Source organism: Octodon degus, unplaced genomic scaffold (assembly GCF_000260255.1).
Source record: "Octodon degus isolate 3935 unplaced genomic scaffold, OctDeg1.0 scaffold00090, whole genome shotgun sequence".
In the NCBI taxonomy this organism is placed as follows: domain Eukaryota; kingdom Metazoa; phylum Chordata; class Mammalia; order Rodentia; family Octodontidae; genus Octodon; species Octodon degus.
In genome coordinates, this window is record NW_004524666.1 from 7511135 (window position 1) to 7526398 (window position 15264).

General features: G+C 37.9%; 1 protein-coding gene across 1 annotated transcript in view; it reads left to right on the forward strand.

Moving 5' to 3' along the window:
* Afg1l (AFG1 like ATPase) overlaps positions 1–15264 on the forward strand; it is a 241358-nt gene that overhangs the window by 22665 nt on the left and 203429 nt on the right. Inside the window, exon 2 of the mRNA XM_004637478.2 lies at positions 4365–4588. Within this exon, the coding sequence (XP_004637535.1) occupies positions 4365–4588 (224 nt within the window). The remainder of the gene's footprint in view (positions 1–4364; positions 4589–15264) is intronic.

Genomic DNA, 15264 nt, shown 5'->3' on the forward strand with positions numbered 1-15264 from the left:
GCATTTCTCTAATGGCCAGAGATGTTGAACATTTTTTTTTTCATGTATTTATTGGCCGTTTTTACTTTTGAGAAATGTCTATTCATTTCAGTTGCCTCCTTTTAGCTTGGAAGGTTTTAATTTTTTTTGAGTTCTTTACATATTATAGATATCAATTCTTTGTCTGAGGACTAGATGGCACAATTTTTTCCCCCCATTCTGTAGGTTGTATCTTCACTCTGTCCATTTTTACCTTTGTTGTAAAGAAAGTTTTGATTTCATATGACCTCATTTGTTGATTCTTGATGTAGTTTCTTGTGCATTTGGGGTTCTATTAGAAAGTTCTTGCTATACCTATGTCTTCATGAGTTTTACCTATCTTCTAGCAGATTCACTATTTCTATTTTAATATTGAGATCTTTGAACCGTTTTGATTTTAATTTAGTACATGACAAGAGATATGGGTCCCTTTCCAAGGCTGTCTCCTATGACTGTCTCTCACCTGGTCACTATAGCAGTCTTGAGATAAAGCTGTTAGTTATTTTTGAGTTCCAGATTTAATAATCAACCCCTTCCTGAAGTGGTGCCTGATCAGGCTCTGGTGATATGGTTGTTGCTCATGCTTGAATCCTCCTCCAGTTGTTGCCTGCCATGTAGAAGGAGTCTTTCTGGGGCAAAAGCCCACACTGTATTTGTAGTTCACAAAGGCTGTTGGTTGAGCTGGGGATGTGGCTCAGTGGTAGAGGTCGTGCCTTGCATGAACAAGGCCATGGGTTTGATTTCCAGTACCACAAAGAAAAATATGCAAAACCCAAAAACGAAGGCTGTGTTTCTCCTTGGATCTCCTGGCCCTGTCTGCTTATCTTGCTTCTGGGAAGCCTCGTTCAAGCTACCAAGGAGAAAGTCCAAGTTGTTCCCTTCTTTTCTCTGCATTGTGCACTGTTTCCAATTTCTCTAACACTTCTGTTTTCTTTCTCTGGATCCTTCATGATCTGCTTCTTCTTATTTTGTTTCTTAGACACATATTTCTTTGTCTTTTTGAAACAGGGTATTGCTGTGTAGTTCAGCCTGGCCTTGAGTTCACTTTGTAGCCCAGGCTGGTCTCAAACTCCCAAGGATCCTTCTGCTTTAGCCTCTTGAGTAGCTGGGATTGCAGGTGTGCACCACCACGCTTGGGTTGTCTCAACAAGTTGTTCTATTTCAGTGTGTATAAGATAAATATCAGAAGGGGTAAACTTTGCTACTGATCACAGCTCTGATATATATATATATTTTTTTTCCCTTCCCTACCAGATAGTCTATATATTACTGCTTTATTTATTCTGTCCCTCCATGCTTACTTAAAAATGAACAAAATCTTTTATATTCTGTACTATACGCTGTGAGTACTTGATGATTTTTTTTTTTTTTTTTTTCAGAACCAGGGATTGAACTCAGGTCTTTGCACTTGCCAGGCAAGTGCTTATTCTACTGAGCTGTCTCCCTGGCCTCCTTCATGATTTTTTTTTTTTTAAATCAGTAGATGTATTTTGCAGCACATACAGGAAACAGTGTTGAACTCATGCTGCAGTTGTTTTATGGATTTTCTGAATCCCGGAAGCAGGATGCTGTCTGTGTCAGGGGTTCCTGAGACTACTGCAGGCTTGCAGACTCTTTAGGAGGACTCACCACACAGTCATACTCAGGGGTAGGTTATATTACAGGGACAGAATACCAAACTCAGTCAGCAAAGGGAGAAGGTACAAGGAACAAAGTCTGCAGCAAATCAGACAAATGCTCCCAAGAGTTCTTTGCTAATAGGAAGAGTCGCACAGAACATTCTTTCTCTAGCAACTGATTGTGACAACGGGTATGAACTGATGTCTATTGGGAAAGTTTATTACAGTTACAGGGTCTGAGGTCTTTATTGGGGGCTAGACACATGGGCACCCCTCTGCCTAGCATGTGCCGAAGTAAGTTCATCTTAAACTACATTGTGCATTATACAGAAGTTTAGGCACAGTGAATCACTCTCACCATTTTTGGAACAATGAGAACCTCTTGAAATTCAACTACCATCAGGGCAATCTTGTAAATAGGCCTTTCTATGGAAAGCGGTCTCGGGGCTGCTATGTTAACCCTTGTCTGTGCAGTACTTATATTAATTGTAGTTCTGTTGGATAAAGAAGTAGCTTTAGGGAAATGGGAGTGGTGGGGTATAGGTAAAGGTAGAGGTGAAGAGGGTGGGGCTTTGTGCCCCCTTCTCACTTTTTTCTTTAATAAATTGAGGAGTCCATGGAAGATTTTATATATAGAAAAGGGCTTACTATTAAAGTACAGTTGGGGGCTGGGGAGATAGCTCAGTAGAATAAGTGCCTGCCTGGCAAGCATAGGGTCCTGAGTTCAATCCCTGGTACCACACACACACACACACACACACACAGAGTACAGTTGGAAAGCTACTCATTTAAACAGTGAGATGGATTTCAAGTGTTAAATTTCATAAGAAGTCATCAGTTGGGCCCTAGGGTCTGCTTTAGGGGCTATTAGACCCAACCAAAATGGAATTACTCAGGCTAAAGCTCCATAGCATCATGTCAGAAGTGTGTATGAGACCTTCCCAGAAATCAAAAGATTTGGCCAAATTCCTAAACAGGCCAGTTCTAGCCTACACAGCAGAGAAGTCTTTGGCCTTTACAGGGACAATAACTTGGAAACAACTCATCTGCTTTTTGTTTTTGTTTCTGCTTTTCTTAATCTCTCTGTGTCTGTGGAACCAACCTCTGCTCAGCTCATCGAAATGCCCATTTTATTTTATGGAATAAATACTTGACCTGTTCTAAAATCTCAGGGACTGCCAGTAAGATCTTTAGTGTTAGTTTCTTTCCTTTTTTTGTTTTGAGATGGGTTCTCATTGAGTTGCGATCCTCCTGCCTCAGTGGCAGTGCTAGCTCCAGTGGCTGACCCTACAGGCACATGCCACCACTCCTGGAGCTGTAAGATCTTTAAATTTGTTGAAATTTCACCCTTTGACCCGAGGAAAATGTTGATGGGGTCACGTTTCTACTTGTGGATGGTATTTCAGGGATTGTGATAACGATACATTTGGGACAGTGAAGACAAATGGAGGCAGAGAATGTGACAGTTCAAGTGAAAGATAATAAGACCCGAAGTGGGTAAGCAGCAAGAAGAGGGGAAGAGGGTGCAGGATGGGGTGCCAGTGACCATAGCCTGCCTGAGAAACTTGTGTAATGGTAGGGAAAAGAAGTTAGGACAGAGGAAAGGAAATTCTTGTTACTCTGAGGTTTCTTACTTGATGATTCCAGAAAATGAAAGAGCCAGGCTCTTTCAACCTGGTTTACCACACTTTCACTTTGCGTTGCACTTGCTTTGCTTTTTACTTCAGTTAAGGGGAGGGGAGCAAAGGTTGCTTCTGCTTATTATTGATTCTAAAAAATAAGAGATGGTGCTGGGAGAGCAGATAAACCTTTGAGATTCTTAAGTCTCAAAGCACCGGAAGAGCTAGGCCTAAGTAGAAAAGAGCACCATCCTCCCTACCTCTGAGGAGGAAATGAGAAACCAGGGTGGCTAGTTCAATGACACAGAGGCAAAAAAGAGACATTATAGTGTGTCAGGCTTTCTAGAAGAGGAATTGTAGTTTATAATTTTAAGTATAATTCTTTATTATTATTATTATTATTAATTTTTTTGTTTGTGTTTTAGGACAAGGTCTACAGGGTCTCACTGCGTAGACTGGACTCGTAGTGATCCACCTGTTTATAGCCTCCCAAGTGCTAGGATTATAGTCACACACCACCATGCCCAGTCTCAGTGTGCCCTGGAGGCAGGGCTGGCAGGGCAGGCCCAGGGATCAAACTTCCACCCCTGAGTCTGCCTAGGCAGGCGCTTTAATCTGCTGAGCTATTTGGCTGATCCTTTATATTTCTTTTTTCAATGAGCATTTAGAAATACACTTATTGGGTTGGTGCAGTAGTTCAGTGGTGTAGTAGTTTAGTATGCACAAATCCCTTGACTCAAACTCCAGCAGAAGGCCAAAAATTGTATATTCATAGACATATATGTATATATATGCATATGTATAAGATTTATTTTATATTACTTTAATCAAAGTGACATTTATAGGGCTAGGCATGGTGGCATATGACTGTAATCCTAATACTGAATAGGCTAAGGCAGGAGGATTGCCATGGGTTCAAGGCCAACCTGGGCTACATAGTGAGACTTTCAGAAAACAAAACCCCATAAAAACAAGAGAAAAAGTGACATTTATAAAAACTGCTGAAATACATATAGTTATAACTGTTTAAAAGTTTTACCATGCCCCATGTAGAGCACTGTGAAGTATCTTTATTTAAGGAAGTCCAAAACTCTGTTTTTGTTTGTAGCCTATACAGTTCAGGCACCTGATGGTGTAACCCAGACTGCTACTTCTGAGGCCTATTTGAAAGCTTTGACTGCTTGCCATGGACCTCTGGACCACTATGACTTTCTGATCAAAGCCCAGGAGCTGAAGGATGATGAACATCAGAGAAGGGTCATCCAGTGCTTGCAGAACTTGCACGAGGACCTTAAAAGATACAGTGCAGAGGCAGAAGATTTCCTTTCTAAGGTAAGATTTGTGTGTGATATTGAAGATGGAATAGGGCTGGGGAGATAGCTCAGTGGCCTAGCTCAGTGCATGCCTGGCAGGTCCTGGGTTCTATCCCCAGCATCATCATCATCAACAACAACAACATAAAGATGAAGCAGTTAAAAATGTAAACATTTTACAAAAATGAATCTAAGTAATGGGATGTAGTTATAAAATAGCTTGAAAATTTCCCTCAAGCAAGTTCTATTGGATTTCCATCCCTGACCTTGTGTTGTTCCATAGCTTTCATTCAGCTTTGTAGATTCAAACAGCTTCATAATTAGGTTATTTAAAAATGCAGTTGAGTTGTAATATAAACTTCTGAGTCTACTCTTTGCAATTCCAGTGCAGTCCCACACTTTCCATTTCTCTAGCTTAAGCCTCCTTGTGTGGTCTGCAGTAGACAAGAGCATATGGCTTGGTCTTCTGCTTTTCCTCATCTTCCCTTCTCTACTTGCCTGATTTCTCTTGGGTCAAAATGAGAGGGATGAAAATATAGAGCAAAATAGCAGCCTTTGTTGCCCCACCAGCTGCTGGGGTGTTTGTGCGGTAGCTGCTGACCTGGTAGCTCTTCAAGAGGAACATTATGGATCCTCAGCACTGCTGCATTCTTTGACTCCTTGTGACTATGGGGAAAGATCTCACAGTGCTGCGTGCTGGGATCCCCTGACCCTTGCACTTAGCCTTCTTGTGTTGGGTCCTCTCAGGACAGCTGTCATCTTTCATGATGTCCACTTAGGCCGTGAGAAGCATGGCATTTTGTTTTCTACAACCCCTATTGCATGGGTAGTCTTAGTCAGCTGCCTACCTTTGGACTTCCACAGACAGAGACACCAAAGTGTCTTTGTCTTGTCCATCCTCCTGTTTCGAAGGCTGTGTGTCAGGTTCTTCTATGAGCTCTTCACACTCTGCCTTGGTAGTTGCCTGTGGAATTCCTCACCTTATTAAGCATCCAGCTGAGGACTGGGAAGGGGTAGGGAGCTCATCCCCCCAATACATGGTCTGAAGTAAAGCCAAGCAGTTCTCACACAGCTAACAGCTTTCTATCTTGGTCACCGACTTTAGTCCTGCTTTGGTTTTGGACCTGTTTTTTGTCTATTTTTTTTTTTTTTTTCTTTTAAGTAATTCCTGTATAGGCATGTTTAATGCCTCTCTTTGGTGTGTATAAGAAACTTGCTTCCTTTTATTCTCAGCTTTGAAGCTTTTGCTGAAATTCTGTCACAGCAAGAAAATTCTCATTCTGTTGTATAGCCTATCACAGAAACCAGTTTCATCTGTTGCATCTTATTATTTATTTATTTATTTTGCTGTACCAGGGATTGAACTTGAACGATCCTGGCAGGTACTTATGTTGCTGAGCTATCTCCCTGGCCCTGTGACATTATAATTATGAAGGATGGTAGTAGTAATGAGAATTATAATACACTTCAACCTAAGAAACTGGTTTTTCCTTAATGACCTGGTCACCAATCTTCCCCTTGCCTCAACCCAAATATTCTTTCCTTGTAAGGTTTTTTTAGAAAAATGGACTATAATATGTATTAGCCATATTTTATTTAAAAGTCTGAGAAGAGTAATTTTATATTTTAAAATATAAAAAAGTAATTTTATATTTCAAAAACTTGAGGGCAAAACAAACAACAAAGATAGAATGATTTCGAAGTATTGTTAAACAATGCTATTTTTGTATAAAGTAAAAAGCTGCCCTTGTTTGAACACCTTTTGGTCAAGGGAAACAGAGATTTTTTTTAGGTAACAATGAAATGGAGATTTAGAATAGTACTGTGTGTGAGAATAGTGAGACCAGGGTGTCCAGTGTGTAGGCAGGCCTCATGCGCAGTGTACTACCATTCATACAATCCACCATCTTGGCCTGTTTGGGCCGCTCTAGCAAAATGATAAACACTGATGTGCCTGTTATCACAGAAAGAAATTTAGACTATCAGGTTGTCCAGGAATAGAAGACCTATATCTGTAAAAGGATTTTTTTTTTCTTTTTGGCGACCTCAGGATGCCTTCAGGGCAGGTCTGGTTTGGCTTTAGGATGAGGGGATCGAACCATAGCATCCTGAGCCTGACTGCTTTGTTTAAGCAGGCACTTAAACAACTGAATTAATGGGCAGGCCCGCCCTATATCTTTAGAATTCTTAATTCTGGTAAACAAAATTTATGATTTTATGAATTTTGTTTTTGTCTTTAGTGCAGATGTTTAAATATTCATGATGGTAGACCTATCTGTTTCTCATTGTAGCCCTAAAATACTTTCTGTAAGTTGATTCTATCATAGTAAGATAAAATATACCTTCTTTACAAAGTGCCAGATTTATTAAGCCAAGAGAAAAAAATCAGTACCAGTGTATCGAGCTACCTTTACTTACCTATATTACATTGTCTTCTCCAGCAAATATTTGAAGAAGTTATGAGTGTGCCATGTGAGCAGCAAACTGTGAAGAGTGAGCATTCATGGGCCCTTCACTTTTGTTATCAAGTAAAACTTACAACCAGGTTAATGTGACACATTTAATGTATGCATAATTGTTATTGTGCTGTGAGGTAATTAGGCATAAATGGTAAGTAGTTCATGTAAATCACTGTAATTAGAATTACTTTTACACAGCCAAATCAAGCATTTCTAGAGTCAGGGAGAGAGAGAATTAAATAGAATATAGAGCTCTTCTGAAAATCTCAGTTTCTATTAATCAGGAGTGTGAAGGAAATCAGGTTTTTTTATTTCTTGGAAGGAGACTTTAGTACAGTTATAGGGAAGTAAGGCAGGGGTGCTCTGGTCAGTAATGGACTGCATGTGTAGCAGACGTCCCATGATATTGTAAAGGAACTCAAACACCCCTATCACATGGAAATGCAGTAATGTAACCTACTGTGCTAAAATCATATAAAAAACAGCATTACATACAGTGTATAATAATGATCATGTGATGTGGTGGCACACACCTGTAGTCCCAGCACTTGGGAGGGTGAAGCAGGAGGATTGTTGTGAGTTGGAGAGCAGTCTGGACTACAAAGTGAGCTCAAGATCAGCCTGACTGCATAGTGAGATCCTGGCTCAAAAAGATAAAAACATCCCCCAAACAGACAAAACCCACAAAATCCCCCAAATAAACAAAAAACCACCCAAAACCAAAACCAAAAGAATAGTAATTGATTATCAAAGTAAGCAGCTATTACTGATGTGTATATTCACTACACTATGCTATATATATTTCTGTGTGTGTGTCGGTGCTCATTGAACTCAGTCAGGGCTTCACACGTTAAGCAAGTTTGCTACCACTCAGCTATATTGAAGCCCTTTTTATTTTATTTTGAGGCAGTCTTGCTAAATTGCCCAGGTTGGCCTCAAACTTGCAATCTCCAAAGTAGTGTAGCTGGGATTACATGGGATTACTATATTTTCTTTTGTTTTTTTAGAGTATACTTCTATTTATAAAAACAAGTACTTGTCATAGAATAGTATATGCTGTATTATACAGGTAACATACATCTTGTGTTTGCTGAATGAATCTCTTGAGTACATTCAGTGGCTGCATTGAGTAATTGACCTATACTATTGAGGTTTGTGTAAATAAGTGTACTCACACACCAGAAAATTAGGTAATGATACATTTCTTAGAATGTATCCTTTAAGCAAGGCATGACTGTATATTATTATTATTATTATTATTATTTTTTTTTTTTTGTGGAACCGGGGATTGAACTCAGGCCCTTGTGCTTGCCAGGCAAGCACTTATTTCTACTGAGCTATCTCCCTGGCCCCTGTATATTATTTTTGTTTGTGTTTTTTTGTGGTATGGGGCTTGAACGCAGGCCTTGTATATGTTAGGCAAATACTATACCACTGAGCTATTTCCCTAGCTCTATAATACATATGTATATATTTAAAAGCCAATCTAAAATTTATTTATTACTTTTGCATTTGTTTTATAATTAAAATAAATTTAAATAGTACATAGAAAAATGGCTTTGTCATTTCAAACGTATCCTATTTCTGAATTGGTCATATAATTTCAGTATTGTATAAATAGCTTCAGTATTGTTCTTTTAATAATGAACTGTTAATCAAATTAAATTAACTATCTAGATAATATAAATGTAAAAATGTGATCTGTATGAATATTTTAAGAAAATTTATAAAAACCTTTTGAAAATTATTATTTTATAAAGCTTTTATTTAAGCAAAAGCATATCTCTGAAACAATAGCTATTTTTGAAACTCAAATTGAAAATTCAGTAGAATATTTTTTGTCTCTTACATTGGTGTTTGGTACCTTTTTGTAGACTGCAATTCTTTGCTAAACTGGTCATTCATATTTGCTATCATTTTGTTTAGCTTAACTAGCTTTTTTTTTTATTAGTGTCTTCTCTAAGCTCATTGATCATTTTGCTTATTAAGTCCATCTCAGTTATATTATCCATTTCTTTAGTTATGTCCATCTCTTTTTTGTTGTTGTTGTTTGTTTATTTACTTGTTTCCCGTTACTTCTTTGTGTAATTCAACTATTTGACTTTTAGTTTCCTTTCCGCTAATGTCCTATGAATCAGCTTTGGGGGAGATGGATGTTTTTGGAGAATTTTGTTGCCTTGTTTTCTCATTTTCCCATTTTTTTTTTGTGGGAAGATGAGATCTACAGGTTGATTATAGTGGGAGGACTTTGTTGCATGTGATCTTGTTGTGGCTTACTGTCTGTGTCCCAAGATCCAACCAATTTCATTAATTTGGGGATGGGAGGGTACAGGATAATTGACCCAGTATTCAGTTGTCTGGAAATGAACCACAGTAATGTCGATGTCACAAAGACAAACCAGATATTGGCATAGAGTAAATGAAATTAATGACAATAATAGGATTAAAGACAAATTGGATATCAACATACCCTAAGAACAAACAAAAACTGCCACTGTACCACTCTTAACAATAGAAATGTGATCTGCTGTTATAATAATATAAACACAAAAGCAAACTAAATACTGACATACAATAAATATCTACTATAAACAACAACTATGCCACCATTAACAATAGAAAAGGAATCAACAGCAATAGAACAGAGTCAACTAAATATCTAAGATTAATAAAGCTTAATAGTAGTATTAATAGCCAGGTGTGCTGACACATGTCTGTGATCTTGGGAAGCTGAGACAGGAGGATCACTATGAGTTTGAGGTCAGCCTGGGCTACATAGTGAGTTCAAGTCCACCCTGAATATCACAGCAAGACTTAGTCTGAAAAAAGCAAAAATGAAAAACAAAAACAAAATAGCAATACTAATAAAAATAGAGGGAATGCGGAAGGGGAAAGTTAAAGATGTAAAATTTGAAAAATAAAGAAAAGGAAAGTGAGAAGGAAAAGAGAAAAATGAGAAAGGATCATATTGAGGAGTAAAAAAGATATTAATAGAATTAGATAAATGTAACAAAAAAAAACAAGAAAAGGAAGAAAAAAATACAGAAAAAAAAAGAAAGCCTCTATAATATCCCAAAATAACAAGAAAAAAGAGAAATGAGTCCAAAAAACTCCTCTGTGCTTTTGAATGAGTAGTTTCTTTTGCGACAGCTCTGCTTCCTCCTTGTAGTTTTCTTTAGAGGATCCATGTTCCTGGCTTTTCCAAATTTTTGGGGTCTCTACAGCACCTTTGGCTTCATACTAACAGCTTCACACACTCCCCTCTCAGGGGCACCCTCACCCCACTAATGCACAGAAAGCTCCAGGCTGTTTCTTCCAAGCTCCACTGGACACTGGACTTGTCAGTGGAGCAGGTATGAGTGGTAGTGTCCTTTCTTTTAGTTTCTTCCCATTCGCCCAATTCCTTACACCTATCAAGAATGACATTTCTAACGCATACTTCTGCTTATACCATTTTTTGACTTAAGGCTTTCCTTCCCCTCAGGAGAAAATACAAACTCATTAGCATGTTGTACAAAGCTCTTGAGAGTCTAGTCCAGGCCTTTTGCCAGCCTCACTGATCATTGTTCTCTGCTGGCAATTAAAGGCCCAGCTCGGATGAGCCACTTCATCTTGGAAAAGACTGGGCCCCTGTTTGCCTCTGGGGCTTTACTAAAACTCCCTCTCCCATCCTTTGTCATGGTCCACCTTCTGCTGCCCACTGGTAACCACATGCTCTGCTGCTAAAACCTGTCTTTGTTTTCTCACTTTTTTGTGCCTGTAAAACTCAACTCACTGCTTGGCAAAAATAGCTGTTCAGTCTTAGTTTGTAGACTAAATGAAAAAAATCAATCAATAACTGAACCATCACTGCAGAATCCCAAAGCAGGTCTCTGCTGACTTTGAAGGTGTTTGTGGTGGCTGCGGCTTATCCATTTGTCTGTGTGAGAGTGTACGTGTGTCTGGTGTGTCATATCCACATGTCCCTGTGGATGTGTATATGCTTGTTTTCTCTCCTTAGTATCAGATTTTAGTTAATCTTGAAGATATCTGAAACTCTAGCTTAATTTTCTCACTTAAAACCTTGTGAGAAATCAGAATGTGGAAAATTTTCCTTTTTTTTTTTTTTTTTTTTTTAATGAGTTCCAGATTTTTTCAAAGATTATGCTTCTGTCCTGGACATTACATCAAACTATGATGGACTAGGATAGACTTTTCCTGTCCTAACTCTACCAAAGCTGTTGGCATCAGAATAGCCAGCAGAAGATAGCGTTGGAGTGTTTGCTGGAGAAATTGCCAACTGTCATTTGTCTTCCAGTGCCACTATGGACACTTACAAATATTTGTTGCTTGCATGCAGGTGGCATTAAAAGTCATTTATATCTTCACATTTAGTTATAATTCGAAAGTAAGCCATTTCTGATAGTAGTTGTTTTAAAGGGCCCCTTTATTTAGATTCTTAAGTAGGTTTAATTATACCGGCAAACTGAACTAATTGATGTACTTTATGTTAGGATGGTTCTTTTGCAAATCAACTAAAGACTAACATTTCATTTAAAGAGAATTTATGGCTGCTACCATGTAGTTTTGTTTTTAAAGGTCATCTTCGAAACCTGAAGTAGTCTACTTTTATCGGAAGTAGTCTATGTGGGGAATGGTATAATGCCAGTTTTTAAAAGATGTAATTATGCTCAGCTGGAATCATTGTCTCTGCTTCTGTCATCTTAGGAGATAATAATGCAGTGGTGGGGGGAGTGGAGAGAAATAGGAAAAGTAGTATTCCTGCATTTTGAGCAAATTGGACACAGCACTTTTTAATCTTAATAGAATCACCCTTATTATATAGTTGTCCTAATAGAAATTAAGCTGCAGTAGCAGGTGGATTGCAATCCAGAAAGGCAGAGAACATGCTTTTATTTGTGTTTGTGTTTTGAGGCAGAGTCTTGCTATGTAGTTCAGGTTGGCCTTGAACTCACAATGTGGCTCAGGCTAGCTTTGAACTTGTGGCAGTCCTCCTGCCTCTGCCCTCCAAGTGCTGGGATTACAAGCGTGTACCACCACACCCAGCTAGACCATGCTGGTTTAGTTCACAGCTTTGATGAGAATCACCTGGATCATTCTTTAATGCTAGAATTTGAATACTATAAAGACAAAGAATAAAGACAAATCTTGCAATGAGTAATTGGGAATGCTAGCTCTTAGTTTGCAGTAGTTAAAAGAAAGGAATAGTTTTGATAACAGTTTTGAAAACAAATGTCTATAATGTAAAAATGCAGATTTTTTGAAGACTTTTAGGTTTAGTTCAAAGGTAAAATAATATAATAGTCACTTTACCAAATTTTGTGGGTTTTTCCCCCAATATTTTATTTCGAAAAATTTCAACAATATACATAGATCCACTAATGGTTGACAGTTTGCCATTTTTATTTATCTTATTTCTGAATATATTTTTTCTTGAATCGTTTACAAATTACAGTATTATGACACTTCTAAATATATCATATACATCTTCTAACAAGGACATTTGATTTCATAACTGTTTTACTGTTGTGATATATAATAAATGTAACACATATTAAATACTATATCTAAAATAGGGTGGCCAGATTTAGCAAATAAAAGATAAATGCAGTTTCAGACAAATAGAAAGCAATTTTTTAGTATATGCATGTGGCATGAAATATTTGGGGCATAAAAATGATTTAAAAATTTATTATAGCCTGAAATTCAAATTATCTGAGCATACTGTTTTACTGCACAGTCTTAAATATAAAGCCTACATTAAAATTTCTCCAGTTGTTTAAAAATGTGTGTGTATACTATAAATGGCATTTGACTTTTGTCTCATAGAATTTTTTTTTTTAAACATTTATTTATTTAGTGTGTGTGTGTGTGTGTGTGTGTGTGGCCAGCTCAGCCCACCAGGGGGCGGGGCTGGCTGGCATGTGGTGCTGGGGAATTGAACCATGGTCCCTGTGCTTTGCCAAGCTTGTTCCAAGTAGGTGCTTTAGACCACTGAGCCATCTCGCCAGTCCTCTCATAGAATTTTAATAGAATAAAGATTGATATTTAGTTTGAAAATATTAATCCTTTATGTTAAAGATTCAACTCATGTTGTTCGTGCCTTGTGGAAGGCATTTGGATTGTGGAGTGGAGCCTGTGAGATCAATGTGGTCTGTAATCCAGAGAGCTAGAACTCTGGAGAGAGAGTTTTTTTGAAATGGGGTCTCACTTTATAGTATAAGAGGCTATCCTTGAATGCATTGGAGAGAGAGTTCTTGCTCTCTGGATTATAGTACTCCAAAGCAAGTATTTAGTGACATCAGCTTGACTTTGTCTTGCTTCCTTTCTTGCCATGTGCTCAGATATTTTCCATATTAGCTCAGCCATTTGCTCTCATAGACTCTGAGCATACATACTCTAATTTAGAATTTATTTAAAATTACATACATATGTCTCTGTATAAATATTTACATATAAATCCTAAGTAGTTGGGATTACGGACATGCCTACTTCTCTATAAGATTTATTCTTTAAAAAAAAAAAGATTTATTCTTTAATTTCTGGTTAAGATTTATTCTTTAATTCTTTTCATATTAGCATAGATCTTTTTTTCTCTCATTTTTTCTTTCTCTCTTTCCTTTTTTTTTGAAATGGAGTCTCACTTTATAGTATAAGAGGCTAGCCTTAAATGCGCTACATAATATAGGATGGTCTTGAACTCAAGGTGATCCTTCCGCCTCAGCCTCTGGAGTGCTGGGATTATAGGCACACACTTCATTTCCTCCTCCTCCTCCCCCTCTTCCTCCTCCCCCTCTTCCTCCTCCTCCTCCTCCTCCTCCTCCTTCTCTTCCTCTTCCTCCTCCTCCTCCTCATTTTTAGGGAAGGGTCTAAAGGGTGTTCAGGGTCTCACTACTAGATTGGACTCGTAGTGATCTGCCTGTTGTGGTTTTAGCATGCTCTGGGGGTGGGGCCCGCATGGCAGGCCTGTGAATCGAACCCTTAGCCCCTGCACCTGCTTGCAGGTGTTTTAGTCTGCTTGGCTGGCTCTTGTTTTCTTTTTTTTTTCCCATAATTTTATTGATAAACAAATAGCAATGAGATAGTTTCAAATCAAATTGGTAGGACCTTGTTTTCTTTTTCTTGTCTTTATTAATACACAAATTTAAAATGATTTAAATAACTTGTTGGTAATAAAGAACAGTTTGGCAAAATAGTTACAGATCTATTTGTTCAAGAAGACTTTTGGTTTGATTTTAGATTTTATCTTTCTGTTTCACAGAAAAAACAATTTTTATCTGTAATTTAGATTTGTTGATAAATATAAAATCACTATTTTAGGAGCGGGGGAGATAGTTCAGAGGCATAAGTATCTACCTGGCCAGACTGAATTGCATATGAGTCCCTGTCTCAAACAATTAAACAAAAATCACTATCTAGAATTTTACTCTTTTTTGGATTATTGTGGACAAGTTGTTTAGAGTCTCTGAGAGAAATTATTAGGCAAAAAACCTCTGAGAATGATTTTTCTTAACATTCAGGGATAGATTTTTGTGGTCTCCTCAATATAAAAATTATATGATAGATGAAATTAAATTTGTTCATATGAGGGAAACTAATTTTGTTTTTCTAGTAATCTGCAATCATGGTAGAGAAGGGATGTTCTGGGTTTGTACATATATGTACAAAGCCAAGCTGCTTAGGAATTCCTTGCTCTTTTCAAGCCCATCGCAGCTAGATGTTCATGTAAGTGTATGGCCTTGGCTCTTCCAGCTGGTATCTATATCTATATCCATCACCTTAAATACTTATTTTTTTATGGTGAGAGCATTTAAAATCTTGTTAGCTATTTTGAAAAGATTCAATACATTGTTGTCTTAGTTACTCTTCTCTCGTTGCTGGGACAAATACCTGACACTGAAAATGAAGGAAGGAAAGGTTTATTTAGCTCACAGTTACTGGAGGTTTCAGTCCATACTCAGCTGGGTCCAACACAGAGCAGCACACAGCAGAAAGCGACCTTTCATGGTGATGGCAAAGAGCAAGAGCGCAAGGGAGGGGTAGCAGCAGCTCAAGCAGCTAGCTTCTTTTCCCTCCTTACATTGTAATACAAATTACCTGCCCCAGGGCAGGCACAGCAAGTACACCCACAGTAATCAATCACAAATTCCAGAAGCTGCCCCAAGACTGCATGAGGCTTTTGGGGGATACCTAGACACAAACCATAACAATTGTTATTAATAATTAATTACCTTGT